The sequence below is a fragment of the Nothoprocta perdicaria genome, unplaced genomic scaffold (genome assembly GCF_003342845.1).
Source record: "Nothoprocta perdicaria isolate Ctin4 unplaced genomic scaffold, notPer1 scaffold_7, whole genome shotgun sequence".
NCBI classification, from domain to species: Eukaryota; Metazoa; Chordata; class Aves; order Tinamiformes; family Tinamidae; genus Nothoprocta; species Nothoprocta perdicaria.
Genome location: NW_020455976.1, coordinates 2977712 through 2991449, shown reverse-complemented (window position 1 = coordinate 2991449; position 13738 = coordinate 2977712). Strand labels below are relative to the sequence as shown.

Below are 13738 nucleotides of genomic sequence, written 5' to 3'. Positions count from 1 at the left end.
CCCAACAAAATACAACATAAAACAAACTCCTGCCGCACARCCCATTTAGGATCCAAACGAGGATCTTCTGTGTCACATTAGTTCTGAATTGAGCTTTTAATCTGTCAGTAGTATGTTTTTATCATTCTGACTAACGGGGCCTACTCAAAAAAGCTTTCTGTTGGCAAACAACCCTTTTATTTAGGTGGATGGTATACTTAACTAAAGCTTGATAAGATAATGGCTTTCTACCATGTTTTTAACACACTTAGTGTTTGAACTGCAAAATGCAAGATATGGTAGCCATAAAGTAAAAACAACTAGCATTAAGACATTAGCCTTTATTCACAAACGCTCTCAAATTATCCCAGAAATCATATGCAGGAATCATTTAGTCCTCCTYCAGCTGAAATTCAGCTAACTCTGGAGTGGTACAAAATTGCTGTTTAACAGCTTAAAGTCAGTCAAGATTTTGACTGAAAGAAAATAAGTCAAGAAAACAATTCAGATCAGAATGTAAACAGCATATTTATTTATTTATTTATGGTTAACTTCTCTAGCTGATCCTGGTGAGGAGAGAAAATAGCAGGAAGCTTCTTTCTCTCTGAGATATCCAGAATACTGTTCTTATATTACTATTTATTAATGGGTTTTGATAACATTAAGGTCTTGTTAATTATTATAAGCAAGCCATTGTTCTTACCTGAATATCATGTAGTCAAAAAAAAAAAAGACTTTGTGCTTCTCAAAAGCACCATGGGTCTTCTGTGCCCTCAGCCTAATGAGCATTTTGGCTTATGTGTCATATGAAACAACTCCAGTAGCGTGAGTGAGCTGCTTGCAGGTGACATGGTTGGAGTCTACATCATGGTACACACACAGAATGGCACAAATGAAGGCCAGATCTATTTCTATAGTCCTCAACTGGTACCAACCTCTTGTGCTACGAGCACAAGAACTGAGACCATTGCTGTCCCAAGTGGCATGACTGCACTCAGTGACGTGGCTGGTGAGACACAAACCTCTTGTGGCACTTACTTTCAGTTCCGCTGTCTTCTGCTGGACATCCTGCATCACCTCCTCAAACATCATATTGTGCTGCTCACTCTCTTGCATTAGCTTGTTATTTCTAATCTGAAATTGCTCAAGTTCCTTGCCAGCTCTTTCATTCAAGATCTGTTAGATTAAAGAACAATCCTATTAATTCTCTCTAATCTGATTACAACACCTACATATACATGAAGACAGAACCTTCTGTCTCCCCAGGAGATAAAAGCTGCTGCAGATTGTTGTCTGGTTATAAACCACTCATTACTGCTGATGAAATTACTAATGTGAAATATGATAAATGTTCATATTGGCTAGGGAAAATGATGATTTCTAATGAATAGCACAGCCAGTGTCATTTCTTTCTGGGAACTTTGTATATCTCCCTCACAGGTGGTAGCTAAATATTTTAATTCCTGTTTGACATTTGGCAGGCATCATGTAACACAACAACTTGCTGCATATAATCACTACAAATGAATATGAGATTCAAATGACTTCAATCRGCAGAGGGCAGGGGAGCTCTTTATCTGAGCAAGCAAATCCTACATTAACATGCCTACAATATCTGAGCACACGGTTTGCTGAGACCAGGATACAACCATTTGCCTCTCTAATTTGTCTTCAGTCAAAAGCCTGGAACAGYAGCTTTGCAGTTTACATGGAGAACATATATTTCAATTTTGGAACTGCCAGACTTTTCTTCTGCTTGATGGGACTTCTCCTAACAGACATTACACCACAAGTGAGGAAAGAATGATCATCATATTTTTGAGTTTAAGCATCCGTGTGTGACAGGCTGATAAAGTCAATACGTACTATGCTCATAAAAAAATGCCAAGTCTACATCATGTTTCACAGCTTTCTTTCTTGATACTTGGGCATGGATGGGATGAATATATAGTTGCTGTATCAAACCACCTTCACTATGGTGCAAGTAAAGATACTTTATTATAAATTTCAGCCGAACAAGGGCAGGCTTCATAGTCAGCCATGCTCAGTTCATAAACAATAGTTGAATCAACTTTGCTTGCAATCTATAAGCTGAGACTTCCCTCTGCTTTGGAAAGCCTCTCTGCAGTGCACAGTGCAGGGTATCCACAGACACCTCACGAACCAGCAGCAAGAAAGATACTACAATCACCTGGCAAATAAGCCCAGGCATTGCACTTCACATGAACTAGTAGTCCAGCAYAGATTGAATATCCCTAAAATCTGCATTTAGAAAGCTTAAAAGAAACTATAGGAAGGAGGAGCAAGAATGGAATGGAACCAGAAATTGTAGATACCCTATTTAAAAACAACATGATTAKGTCAGCAGATCATGGAGCTCTGCCCACAAAAGCTGCATCCAATTCAGTCATATTCAAAAAGAAACCTAATTTTCTCTTATCTCTTTATCTCTTTATGTGACTTATTTTATTAAGACTTCGTGCTGACAGAACAAAAYAAYTGTCACAGGCCTCTCCCCACACCAYTTCAGGGATCTGAAGGGAAGAAATAGCCATAAATTTACAGGATGCACACAGCTCCTGAGGAAGTTTCCCTTGAGGTAGGACTGTTTCACAGTGATGAAATCTCTTCTGCCATTTACTGAAATTGCTTCTCGGAGAGTTTCTCCGAGTCAGGGGAAATAGAGTGAAAAYTTGAAAATTTAAAAACGTGCAGAACACTATGTTAGGACATTCCCAGTAAAGTGTTTGGAAACAGAGAGAGAGAAATCAATCAAAATGCTATTCTAAGACAGTTCCTTGCCCCTTGACAGAAACTATTCCACAAGCTCAAGAGGCAGGTAAGAGTTACTGTGACAGAGAAGAAAGGAGTCAGTGGTAAAATGACTTTACCAGAGGTACTAGAGTCAGTCCGTGACAAAACTGGGAATACATGCTGGAAACAAAATCAGGCAATTTCCTGCTGCTATCGTTAGATCATCCATGGAGTTTGTACTTTCAGTTGTAGGCTTTTCAATACGATCTCTAACTACAACATCATGATCCAAGCAGAACACTACTGATTTCTATGAGGAATTCCACCTGAAGTYTGACAGCAAGCTTTGAACAGTTATTAATAAAATAATATGTATATTAAAGTGAATGACTTATAAAATGTATTAACTTTAATCTTCCTCATCCTCCTTCATGAAAAAGTCATTTTCTTTTTATTGGGAAATCTGGCCCTAATCTTAGATCTGATAAATACAGTGTGCGACATAACCTACCTTCTGTTCTTTTAGATGCTGTTCTACTTTTAGCTGCTCCTCTTTGTTTTTCAGCATATGTTGCTGTAAAGTTTTAATCTCAGCTTGCTTGTTATCCATCTCAGCTAGAAGATTCTTCAGCTCCTTCTCCATTTTTTCCTTCTTTCGAGCCTCTCGAGTTGCCTCATTCTGACGTAGCTGGATTTCTTGTTGGAGCTGTAATAACAGACAGGACAAAAGTTTAARTTCTCTTGCCTATTACTCAGGAAAACAAGGCCTCTGACCTAACCCTTGACTAAGCTTGATTTTGAAAAGAGTAGTTTCTATATTACTGCATTACTAGATGGAATATGTAATATCTTCTCAGAATAAATAAGGCCTCCAGTGGCTGAACTAAAAAACCTACCTGCAGGATTCTGTTTGTTTATGATAAGAATTTTTTAAGCACTAGTCAGTCCATCCAAGCAGAAGGGTCTGATGGAGTTCAGATACAAAAGCATTCCTCTGGAGATATAGTGGCACAAATGGATTTTCTGTTTTTAGCTACCTGTATAGTTGTATTTTCTGAATATAGAGTTAAAACTATCTTGGGTTTCAGGTTGTATTTCAAGCACTTCTATTTTGACTTTTCTATCTCACCTGCTGCAACACTTATCACACTGATTGTAAAGGAAAATGAGTAATGTTGATTTTCACAACTCATCTCAATCTTTCTGCTCTCGAAGTTCCTCTGCACAAACTCAGAAAGAGAAGAACAATCTTCTGTTCTCTCCCTCCCCAAAAATGCAGTGGAGCAGCATCAGCAGAGAAGAGCCACGGGGGGCTGATCCACATGGAAATGGAGAGTTCATCCAGGGACACGCAACTGAAAGATGCACCTTGCTGTGTTAAGCCTGAACTAAAATTTCCTTTCCCTCCCTCTTTCCCACAGATGAAAAGTTGCTAGAACTGACAAGGTCTTCAGTAGGGTCTTCAGAAAGACATAAGCACTCTGAAGTAATTTATTCTAAAAGGAAAATAATTTCAAAATGGGAGAATGAGAGGTGGTTCTACATGTTGCAACAATCTTGTATGTTTAATGGCTGCTGAACTATATGTCAGAAGATTTAAGTTCACAAGCTTCAGTAAATTTGATGGGAGTTTCACTCCGCCCTCTTTTCCACAATGCCTCACAAGGCTGTCAGAAAGCTAAGACTTACACTCCCTTGTAGCACAACCCCAACTATCTGCTTCAGAAACAGAAATTAGTATTGCACATGTAACCTGCGATGATCATTGTTTTCTTATTTGTGATTAATAAATGAACATAAGCCAAATGCTATTTCCATTTCTCTCTTCTTCCTGTTATTTTTTTTCTGTGGTCTTTTTCACATTTTCTTTTTCTCCAGCTGCCTTACTTCAGTTCCTGGCTACAGTCTGTTCTATATTCGTTTATTCCTCATTATCAAATTTTTATACTTTGATGTATCAGAGCTTTCTATCCAATTTTCCATCTTTTTGCACCTTCTCTCCATTTAGCAAGCACATATACATATCACCCTTCTATTCAGATGGTCAGAAAAACAAAGAAACAAACTTAAATAGGAGACAAAATGAACCAAGCTGAGATGGAATACAGCTGCTCTCTACCAACACTAGGAAGAAGAAAAATTACTTGAGGTAAAGAGTAGTAGGTTTAAATTAGTGTGACAAAGAAAGTAGGAGGTTTCCAACCATCAGGAAAGTAAGGTTCTGGAAAAGTCTCCCAGCTTAGTTTTAAGTAATAATTCGATATCTTCCTAAAAACGACGATATGACCTGCACTGACCTGCATTATGGATTGATCTGCCTCAGCTTTTGCTCTCTCTATGTCCTGTTGCTGCTCCGTGGCTTCAGTCAGACTTTCACGTAACTTCACAACCTCTGACAAGAGCTGGTCCCGCTCCTTCGTTATGTCTTCTTTAAATTTTAGCAAATCCCGGACACTAGAWAAAAAGGAAGTAAGAATTGAGTAGCATTACAGGCACTTTCGTTCTTCTACCAATATACAGATCTTCTGTGGCAAACAGGAGCTTAAAAGTCTTTTGTTCCATTTTAAACTCCTTTTTGATTAGGCCTGCACTGATCAACCAAATTATACACTCTATCTACTGTAATCATTAGAGCCACTGTGAAAACGCTTCTAAAACCTCAGTCCAATAAATAACAAATAAATTTCTTGTTATTTGCCATCCTCTTGGGTACAAAGAAACTTTTACTTTCCCAAAATGGTAACAAGGAACAAAACGCCTGGACCATTGCAGAATTACTCAGCAACCAAAGACAGTATTGCAAACAGCCTCTATGCAACTTACCCACCTGAGCACCTATCTGGATAATGAATTGAGTCTCTTAATGTTAGAATAAAACTGATCCCTGGTTGACACACATTTACACTCTGAAAAGAAAGCCTGAGCAGCACAATCTGGGTTCAAGTTCCACATTAAAGCCCAAGGTTATTATTCTGAATGACCTGGAAATGCCATATAGGACCAAAAGCTTATGAAGGGTCAGTCCCATGGCCTCATCACTCAATAGAATATTTAAACATTGAACTGGAGAGCAACACAGAAGGAATGCACAAAATAAATTCTGAGCAGCCAGGTCTCTGCAGCGTGACAGGCAGGGGGAAAGTGCAGGGCAGAGGCCTTGGCAAAGCCGTGGCCCTGGCTACTGCAGGGGATGCCAGCACCAGCCAGGSAGCTGCCTCTGGGAGGGTTTTACCAGCAGCAGGCAGGTTGGCCAAACTCCAGGGAAACCCGTTATGCAGAACCAGAACAGCTCAGGGCCAAAAGGCAGAGSAGGGGTTTCTCAGCCACTTAGATGATTTATCTGCGGGCTCAGGTTCTGGAGGGGAGAAGAGCAGACCCCCTAGCAGGGACCCTACATAAGGTAGGGTAAATACCTTACATACATACACATAAACACCTTACACAGGGCTAATGTTTAAAGCCAGAATTAGCTGGGCTCAGTGCTGGCAATCTGCATAGAAAGCACACAGGTCTTAGGGGGCCAATATCCTTAATCTCACCTTCAAGTTTGCACTTGATTTTGAGGGGTATTTAAAAYCTGCAGGTCCTCAGGATCATTATTTTTATAAATGGTAGCAACTAGGGGCTTCACATGAGATTAGGGTCTCTTTCTGTTCATGACTGTGTAAGTATTCAATAAAAAAAAAGTTTAAAATGTATAAATATAGAAGAYAAAGGAGAATACAGACAGTGATGATGCCTTACAACAAATTTGAGAATGGAAGTCAAGTCTCCTGCTTCCTTATCTTATCTACTTGACCATGCTGCCATCACATGCAAACATGTTCACGGGATCTTATTCTCAAAGACAGTGTGTTGAACTGCCAGTTAGATAAAACAATATGACAGACACTGAGTAAGGGCATAATACTAGTTTTTATTTGATCTATGTTAAATCCAGTGCTGAAGGAACCCTCTCAGAGCCTGATTCTCTGCTTGCTCATTGCATAAACACACATACCAATAAATGTAAGCTCATGAGAAAAGCAAAGCAAGGTAAAGACCTCTCTCTGATTCTCAAAGCCTTTGTACTGTGAAAACAGCTAAGCAAGGTGCAGGCTGACAGAAACCCAGACCAGGCTTTCCTCCTTCCTGGGGAAAACTCACTTGTACTCCTGGCCCAGGGACAGTTCAGATCCTTGCTCCACTAGCTTAGTCAGGCGCTCAATTTCCTCGCGCAGGGCAAGAATTGTTTCTTTTGCTTTCTGTTCCTTCTCATAGGCTGCATCCACCATTTTCCAAGCCTTTTCAATCTCCTGGGAACAAACCAGAAATGCTTACATAAATTAAATGGAGTTGAAAATGAATAACAAATTGAAAATTAATTACCTTGCATTTTGGTTAATTAAGAAAATAGATTTTCATGTCTTTTCATGCTTAGATTCATGTTTGTTCTTTCTGCCAGTCGTCCATTTGTTTGGACCAGCACATATTGAACATTTTGACATGTTCAAGCTAGGTCAATTTACACCACAAAAGACCTAATACATTTTCTCTAAACATTTACATTATCAAATCTCACTCTGTGAGGTTTTGGTTGTTTAAACCTCACTAATGTAAAAAAAAATTACCAAAYCTTCTAGGCTTACAAAGGCACCATCCACTTAAATAGTTCTTTAATCTCTATAAAAATCTCATTATGATAATGAGCATCTAAATCACTGTATCTGTCAGTGGAAGGAAAGAGAAGTTCTCTTGATGTACTCTGGGCTTTTGCTCCCTCTTTGCTCACATTCATCTGTGAGGATTTTGTATATTGTAATTGTATATTTAGAGAAATCACAATTCTACCAAATTACAGCACATGGAACTATGTGACTGCCAGGTTGGCAAGCAGCCACTCTCAAGCCCAGGGTTTGATATCCACAAAGAGGGAAGGGGGACGAGGGTTTATTTTTTTCACTTGTTCTGCATCTCTCTCTCTCTCAAACGAGATTTTAAAGAAATAAACTGCAGTCTTTTTGCTTTACAGATTCAAACATCAATATGTGACTCTCTGTGCTCATTTCAGCTCAATTCAGTTTCTTGAACTGTGTGTGAAAAAATACACTTTCATTTATTTAACGAGTTGAGGATATCCAAATTTGAAAAACCAATTGGAGTTTAAGCATCAGGGATGTGTACTGTTCTTATAGTGTTCTTCGCTTTCACCAGCCTGTGAATAAAGAGTTAAATGGTGAGCTCTACTTATTCTGAAGTTCTAAAGACTATAATCAGTTAAATTCAGTGTCTACAAACAGTAGTTTCATTAATAAATTACCTAGTTCAAAATCTAATCCGAAAAATGTCTTTCTTCTTTATGTATCAAGCACATTTTAAAGTTTTAAACATTAAAATCCATTTTGAAATATTTTATACATTTTAGTTCTAATTTACATTCACATGCAGTAATGAGGAAACATCAAGAATTAAATGCTACCTAGTAAATAAGATTTTTTTCATTCATTACTCCCTGCTAAATTATGAAATTTAAATAAACGCATGCTAGACAGCATGGTACAAAGACACAGTGTATAATCTTGGCTAGCAAAAAACAAAGCAGTAAATTTAGCTGTAAATAAACATGTTTCAGATTAAGCAACCTTTCTGTAGAAAAATGCAAATAGATAATAAAAGTTGATTACTTAAATCACAGCTTCCTGCTGGCTGATTAGGTTTTGATTGAAATCGGTGAATTWAATTGCTATGACTGAAGTTTTGGGGGATAGAATTGGTGACTAAAACCAGTCTGCGTTTGAGAAGTCTTTTTACTGGCTTCCGTGAAGGTTAGACTAGGTCCTTCTCTTGTATCTGTGCCTTGTTCTGCTGCATTTTCCCAGTGCATGAGGACATGTCATGGGAAGCCAGCGAGGCCGTTCAGACCAGCAGTGACTCGGGTACTCCAAGCTGCAGTCTGAGCTCTCYGAGCCTGCTCTTGATGTTTGTCACAGTAATTCTTAGCAATAGGGTTAGCAGGCACATATTACTGTTATTTATTAACGGGCAAAATCTCAAGAAGAATTCGCTAAAGCCTTTCAGCATCAGCAAAAATGGGCTTTGTTCTAGTTGTTTGTTTCTTTTCCTTTGAGTGGAGCAACAATAAATGACTTCATTTAAAAGGAAAAGGGAAGAAAGGTTCTGACTGGAGGATGATGCCTTCATTTAAGAAGTAATCACCTTGTTATTCTGCGGAAGGTGGAACGGGAGGAAGGCAGTGCTGGAGTCACCGGTAATTGCAGCGCACGGTTAGGCACTCAACATGCTCTGCAGCCCAGGGTATAATTAGAGATGGGAGTACGTGGGATGTTTGCAGTCAGAATCATTCAGAAATTTTTAGGGAAGTACTCTGGAAAATGTGAAACAGGCTCTGTACAGTGTGACTGCTTTATTTTGATTAAATAGCCCCCAAATCATATCAGTTTAACTGCTCAAAGACAGAGACTGAATGAAATGCTTACTGAGTGTTTTGGACTGATGGCTCTGGAAATTGAAAATTGCTAACTCCAAGCAGGCGTTTGAGGTGCTGTAAAACGCCCCCCTAGTGCTCCTGCCTGCAACCCTGTGGGACACTGTGGTCCCTGTCAGGGGAGGGAGGGCTGCAGCTCCCGGTTGTTCCGTCCTGCCCCAGCTCCGACACCTCTGTCAACAGCAGGCTGGGAGGTGCAACGTATTAAAACTACAGAACAAAGCACCGAGCAGATGCCAGACAATAACTATTGATTATTATCAATTTGACTCCCACCAGCATTTGGATAGATTTGGATAGATAAACTCTCCCTAAACAAACTCCACTGATCGCAGTAAGGCTTCACAGGCAGAAAGATTTTAGCTCTGCAGCCCGGGTTGCAGACCTGAGGCCTTTATTTCAATCTGAACCTATGTGCTAGGAAAGGAAAGCTACAAACCCGTTACCTTGATGACCCATCAATCACCACGATTTAGGGCTTTAATTTGAAGCAACTAGACAATTTTTACAGGAACAGCCCCACCAGAATTCTCCTGTCCCTGGCAGATAATGAAACACTGGAGCACATTGTTGGTTTAATTTAGCGTGGACATCCTCCTCTTTATTATCTGAGTGCTTGAACCTTCCTCGGCACTTGCCTTAGGCACCTGTGAGACACATTTTTGTGTGCTACTAAAATCACTGTGAAATACTACAGCTGTAATAGAACTTCTCTTTGAAAAGGAGAGTAACATGAAATGTGAAGGTTATGCCAAGCACAACCCCAAAATAAACAACATCCAAACGACTCATGAGCTTTTAAGAGAAAGACTCGTGCTTGTAGCCAAATTGAAAACAAAAAACCACTGCTCTTTACTTGGTCCACAGCACATCACTAGAATTTAAGGGTCTTATGTTGGTCATTTTGTGTTGTTTCTAATAGGATCATACTATCAAAGAGCTTCTTTATTACATAATCTCTCAGCTGCTTCATCAGTGGGTGCTATTGCAAAACCTTATCTTGCCTTAGCCTCAAACACAGATTGAAAAGGCCATTATTTTTCCCACTCTTCCACTCCTCAGCTTCTTGACCTTGCTAAGATGATGTCTCCTCAGTTTGGGGACACCTTCAAAGACTGTCTCTCCTCCTGCACCCATTCAGAATATTACCATGTACTACCAGAAAGAGAATGATAAGGAAAATTGCAGTTTTTGACAGCTTCCTACCAGGTTTTGATTAGCAGCAGTGAAAATCAACAAGATTTTCTAGGCAGCTTTCATCCTTCTTGAGGATGCTTTGAGTAGCAGGATAAGCTTGAAAGCTGCAGACTTAGAGTGACAGAACTGCCAGTTATGTTTATTCTGAGTATATTTTCTTCATAATTCCAAGGACAAGAAACTTAATTTTAAAGAACTTCTCCATTCCTCTAGTACCCTGAACAAAGTAAGTATATAGTGTAAAGAACACTAATAATTCTTTTGAAGCATTTAATAATAGCAGTCTTTCCTGTCCTAAGAAAAGTAACACTAAACTATAGGTCATGGGGGTTTCTCAGCTAAATGCTAAATTAAAGTCTGTCCACATACCACAGCTTAAGCTTTAAAAACCACCAAAAGGAAAAAAAAAACCACAATTTCATCAAAGTACCATTTTCTGATCATTTGGCAGCTTTATTTACAGCAGTTAAACTTATGTATAAGGCTAAAAATATTCACTGTTCTTTAGAGAGCCGGCAGAGTTTTTGATTTTTTTTCTGATTTGACAGAGTTCAATCAAAGAATGTAACAGAGTACATTCATAAAACCATCTTGAAATGCAACATAAGATTCCTTTTCAAACACACCCTGAACCATTCATTTATATGAGTTGACTTCACTTCCATAGTCTCTAATTCATATTGCAGCAAGTAGGCAGGTTTGTCATGATCTAGCACTACCTAATCCAGTCTCAAAACTTGTTTGTTATGTAGGTAATCCAAGTACAATATTTTACAGATGGAAGTTAAAATACAAATAATCAGTGAGTACTTGAAAGCCAGTGGATTCACCTTGGTTTTTGCCTGGTGCAAATAAACACAGAATTTGGCAAAGAGGGGTAAAAATACCAGGCTAAGGAAAGAAAGCAATCAGCAGCAAAGCAGAGGTTCAAGGACAAGAGATGCTCTTTACTTAACCCTCTGGTTAATTCTCTACATTCAATAGTGGTCTGGCAGCTGCTGTTCTTTTTACCACATTTTCCATTACCCATTCAGGTCATATTTAATTCTACTGAAAACCTTACCCTTTTAAGCGATGATATAGACACCCGATCATCTTTAGAGAGCTTAGTGAGTGCAGCTACTTTAGATGAATTCACCACGAGCTCAGCATTCAGCTCCCTGCATTTTTCCATGAGACGCTTTTCATTTTCATGAGACTTTTTCATAACAGCATGGAGCTTCTCATATTCGATTCGGAATTTCTCCAGAGTTTTATCTCCCTTAAGGAGATCAATGACATCTTGAAAGTCTTTCTCAAGTGCTTCAATCGCGCTTTCTTCCAGACAGAGTTTGTCAGACTTTTCCTGAAGGAGATGGATAATCAATTAACAACATCTCACTTATGACCCCAGAATATAAAAAAAGCAATATATGGAGTGTTTAACASTTGCCTAGTAAGAAACCATGACAAAGATTTCCATAACAGCAGTTTTCTCATTGCCATATGACCTTCACATTGCAGGCTATTTTTTTTTTCAAATCGCTCTCYACTGATCTTACTGAAATAACTAGTGCTTTAACAGCCAGAGCTGCGGTAATTGAGCACTATGACTACTGTACAAATAGATCTAAAAAGACAAGCCATCATCGTGATAGCATTTAAATAACATATCAGCTGCTCAGGTAACCCAGCATTTTAGACCTCGTTCTTCCCAGTTCTGATTAGGCTGTGCTTTTTATGAAGACAGCATCAGCAAACCGCTTTTATATACACATATTCAAAAGCTCCAGCAATGCTAATACGGCCAATCCACCCTCTGCAGGAAATGCTCGTTTGGAACCGATTGCACGGGGGATTTGTGGTCAGGTTGCCAGCTTGGTTCCTGGACACCCAGCTCCACCGTTCTTCTCCATTACAGCCCAGTGGCAAAACATGGGCAGGCGGCGAGGGGCGCCCGCAAGGCCTCTCCTCAGGGGCCTGCTCCAGCTCCAGTGCGTTTGTGCCCTTGCAGATGCCCCAGGGAGACACCAGCGGACACGGAGGTAGCTTGAACGCTSACAAGCGCGTTCTTGTTGGGGCAGAATACAGGTGTGTGCAGGGGGGCCGAAACGCGGCMCTCCACCCGTTCAGAAAGGGGCTGGCGAGCGCGGCAACGCAGAGGGGAAACCTCGGGGCAGGTTGGCTTTTCTCTTGTTTTTCTTCCATTCCCCGCTGATGCTCAACCTTTAACTTTGATCTCTTTATACTTGAGATGGCAAATATGCGAGCAAAGGTGGGATGAACTGCCCACAAGCCCACAAGCTTGTCAGCAACAGACTAGAATTAATACCATTTTTATGTTATTAGCTGCAGTTTTTTTCCTTTACTACTTTAAAACAAGCGAGCCGACCCAACGCGCTTCCCCAGGGGCAACATTTGGGCCGGGCAGCGCCCCCARGGCCTGGACGCGCCATCTTGGCGTCGGGGGTTCCTGAGGAGGGTCGAGGGGCGCAGAAGATGGCGGGGGGCGAGGGGAGGGGCTCACCTCGGCCATGGCGCCGCGCGCCGCGTCCCGGCAACGGCCGTGGGGCGGGGCCTGTAGGAGGGGGCGTGGCCTGGGGAAGGGGGGCTGGGGAGAGGGGCGGGGCCTGGTGAGAGGGGTGGGGCCTGGGGGGGGCGTGGTCTGGGGGCCTGGGAGAGGGGCGGGGCCTGGGCCGCGGCGGGAGGCGCGGTTCGGTGCGCGCCCCCGCGCCGGGAGAGCCCCGTGTTCCCGCCCCGGGGAGGCGCCCGATAGAATAAAAGGAATTTGTGCGGGATTCTGTCCAAAGTAGGGGTAGGTGCTAGAGAGGTGTTGTATTCCATTGGAAATGCAGCAGTGGCTTTGGGAGGCCTGAGTGTGGATGATAAAAAATGTGATGCAAACTGAGGGTTGTCTTCATGCTTGTGAGTAGCACCAGAAATACAGAGGTCAAAAAAAAWATATTCTTATATTGGTGGATACCTGTGGTTGTATATTTTTCAAATTCATGGTGACCTTCATCCTGTGAGACCCTCTTAGGGTAATTGTGTAGGCTGGTTGTAGCAACAGGTGTTATTTAGGCTAAATTAATTCAAATTCAACTAGTCCTCTGGAGAGTAGCTGCACCTGCAGACACAATGGGTGACAGAGTTAGCCTGCGGTAACTCAAGYTGAAGCCTGTGTCAGATAAGCCATGAGTTAAAGCACCACAGCTCAAACCAGAGTTTTAAGTGTAAACAGGTCATGTTTATACAAAACTTGTGTTCAGGGCAAGACTCCCATATGTACTTACCTGTTCTGCATTGACATCAAGCCAGCAGAGAGAAATGATGGGTTAATGACTC

The 13738-nt window shown here is 40.9% G+C and overlaps 1 protein-coding gene across 1 annotated transcript in view; it reads right to left on the bottom strand.

The window, feature by feature from the left end:
* The window catches only part of CFAP58 (cilia and flagella associated protein 58), a 55338-nt gene extending 42582 nt beyond the window's left edge, over positions 1-12756 (bottom strand). The window contains exons 1-6 of the mRNA XM_026050710.1: positions 12726-12756; positions 11478-11759; positions 6880-7028; positions 5031-5187; positions 3245-3439; positions 1018-1155 (exon numbers count right to left, since the gene is read on the bottom strand). Coding sequence (XP_025906495.1) covers positions 1018-1155; positions 3245-3439; positions 5031-5187; positions 6880-7028; positions 11478-11759; positions 12726-12728 — 924 coding nt within the window. The 5' untranslated portion in view covers positions 12729-12756. The remainder of the gene's footprint in view (positions 1-1017; positions 1156-3244; positions 3440-5030; positions 5188-6879; positions 7029-11477; positions 11760-12725) is intronic.
* Between the last annotated feature and the right edge of the window lie 982 nt (positions 12757-13738).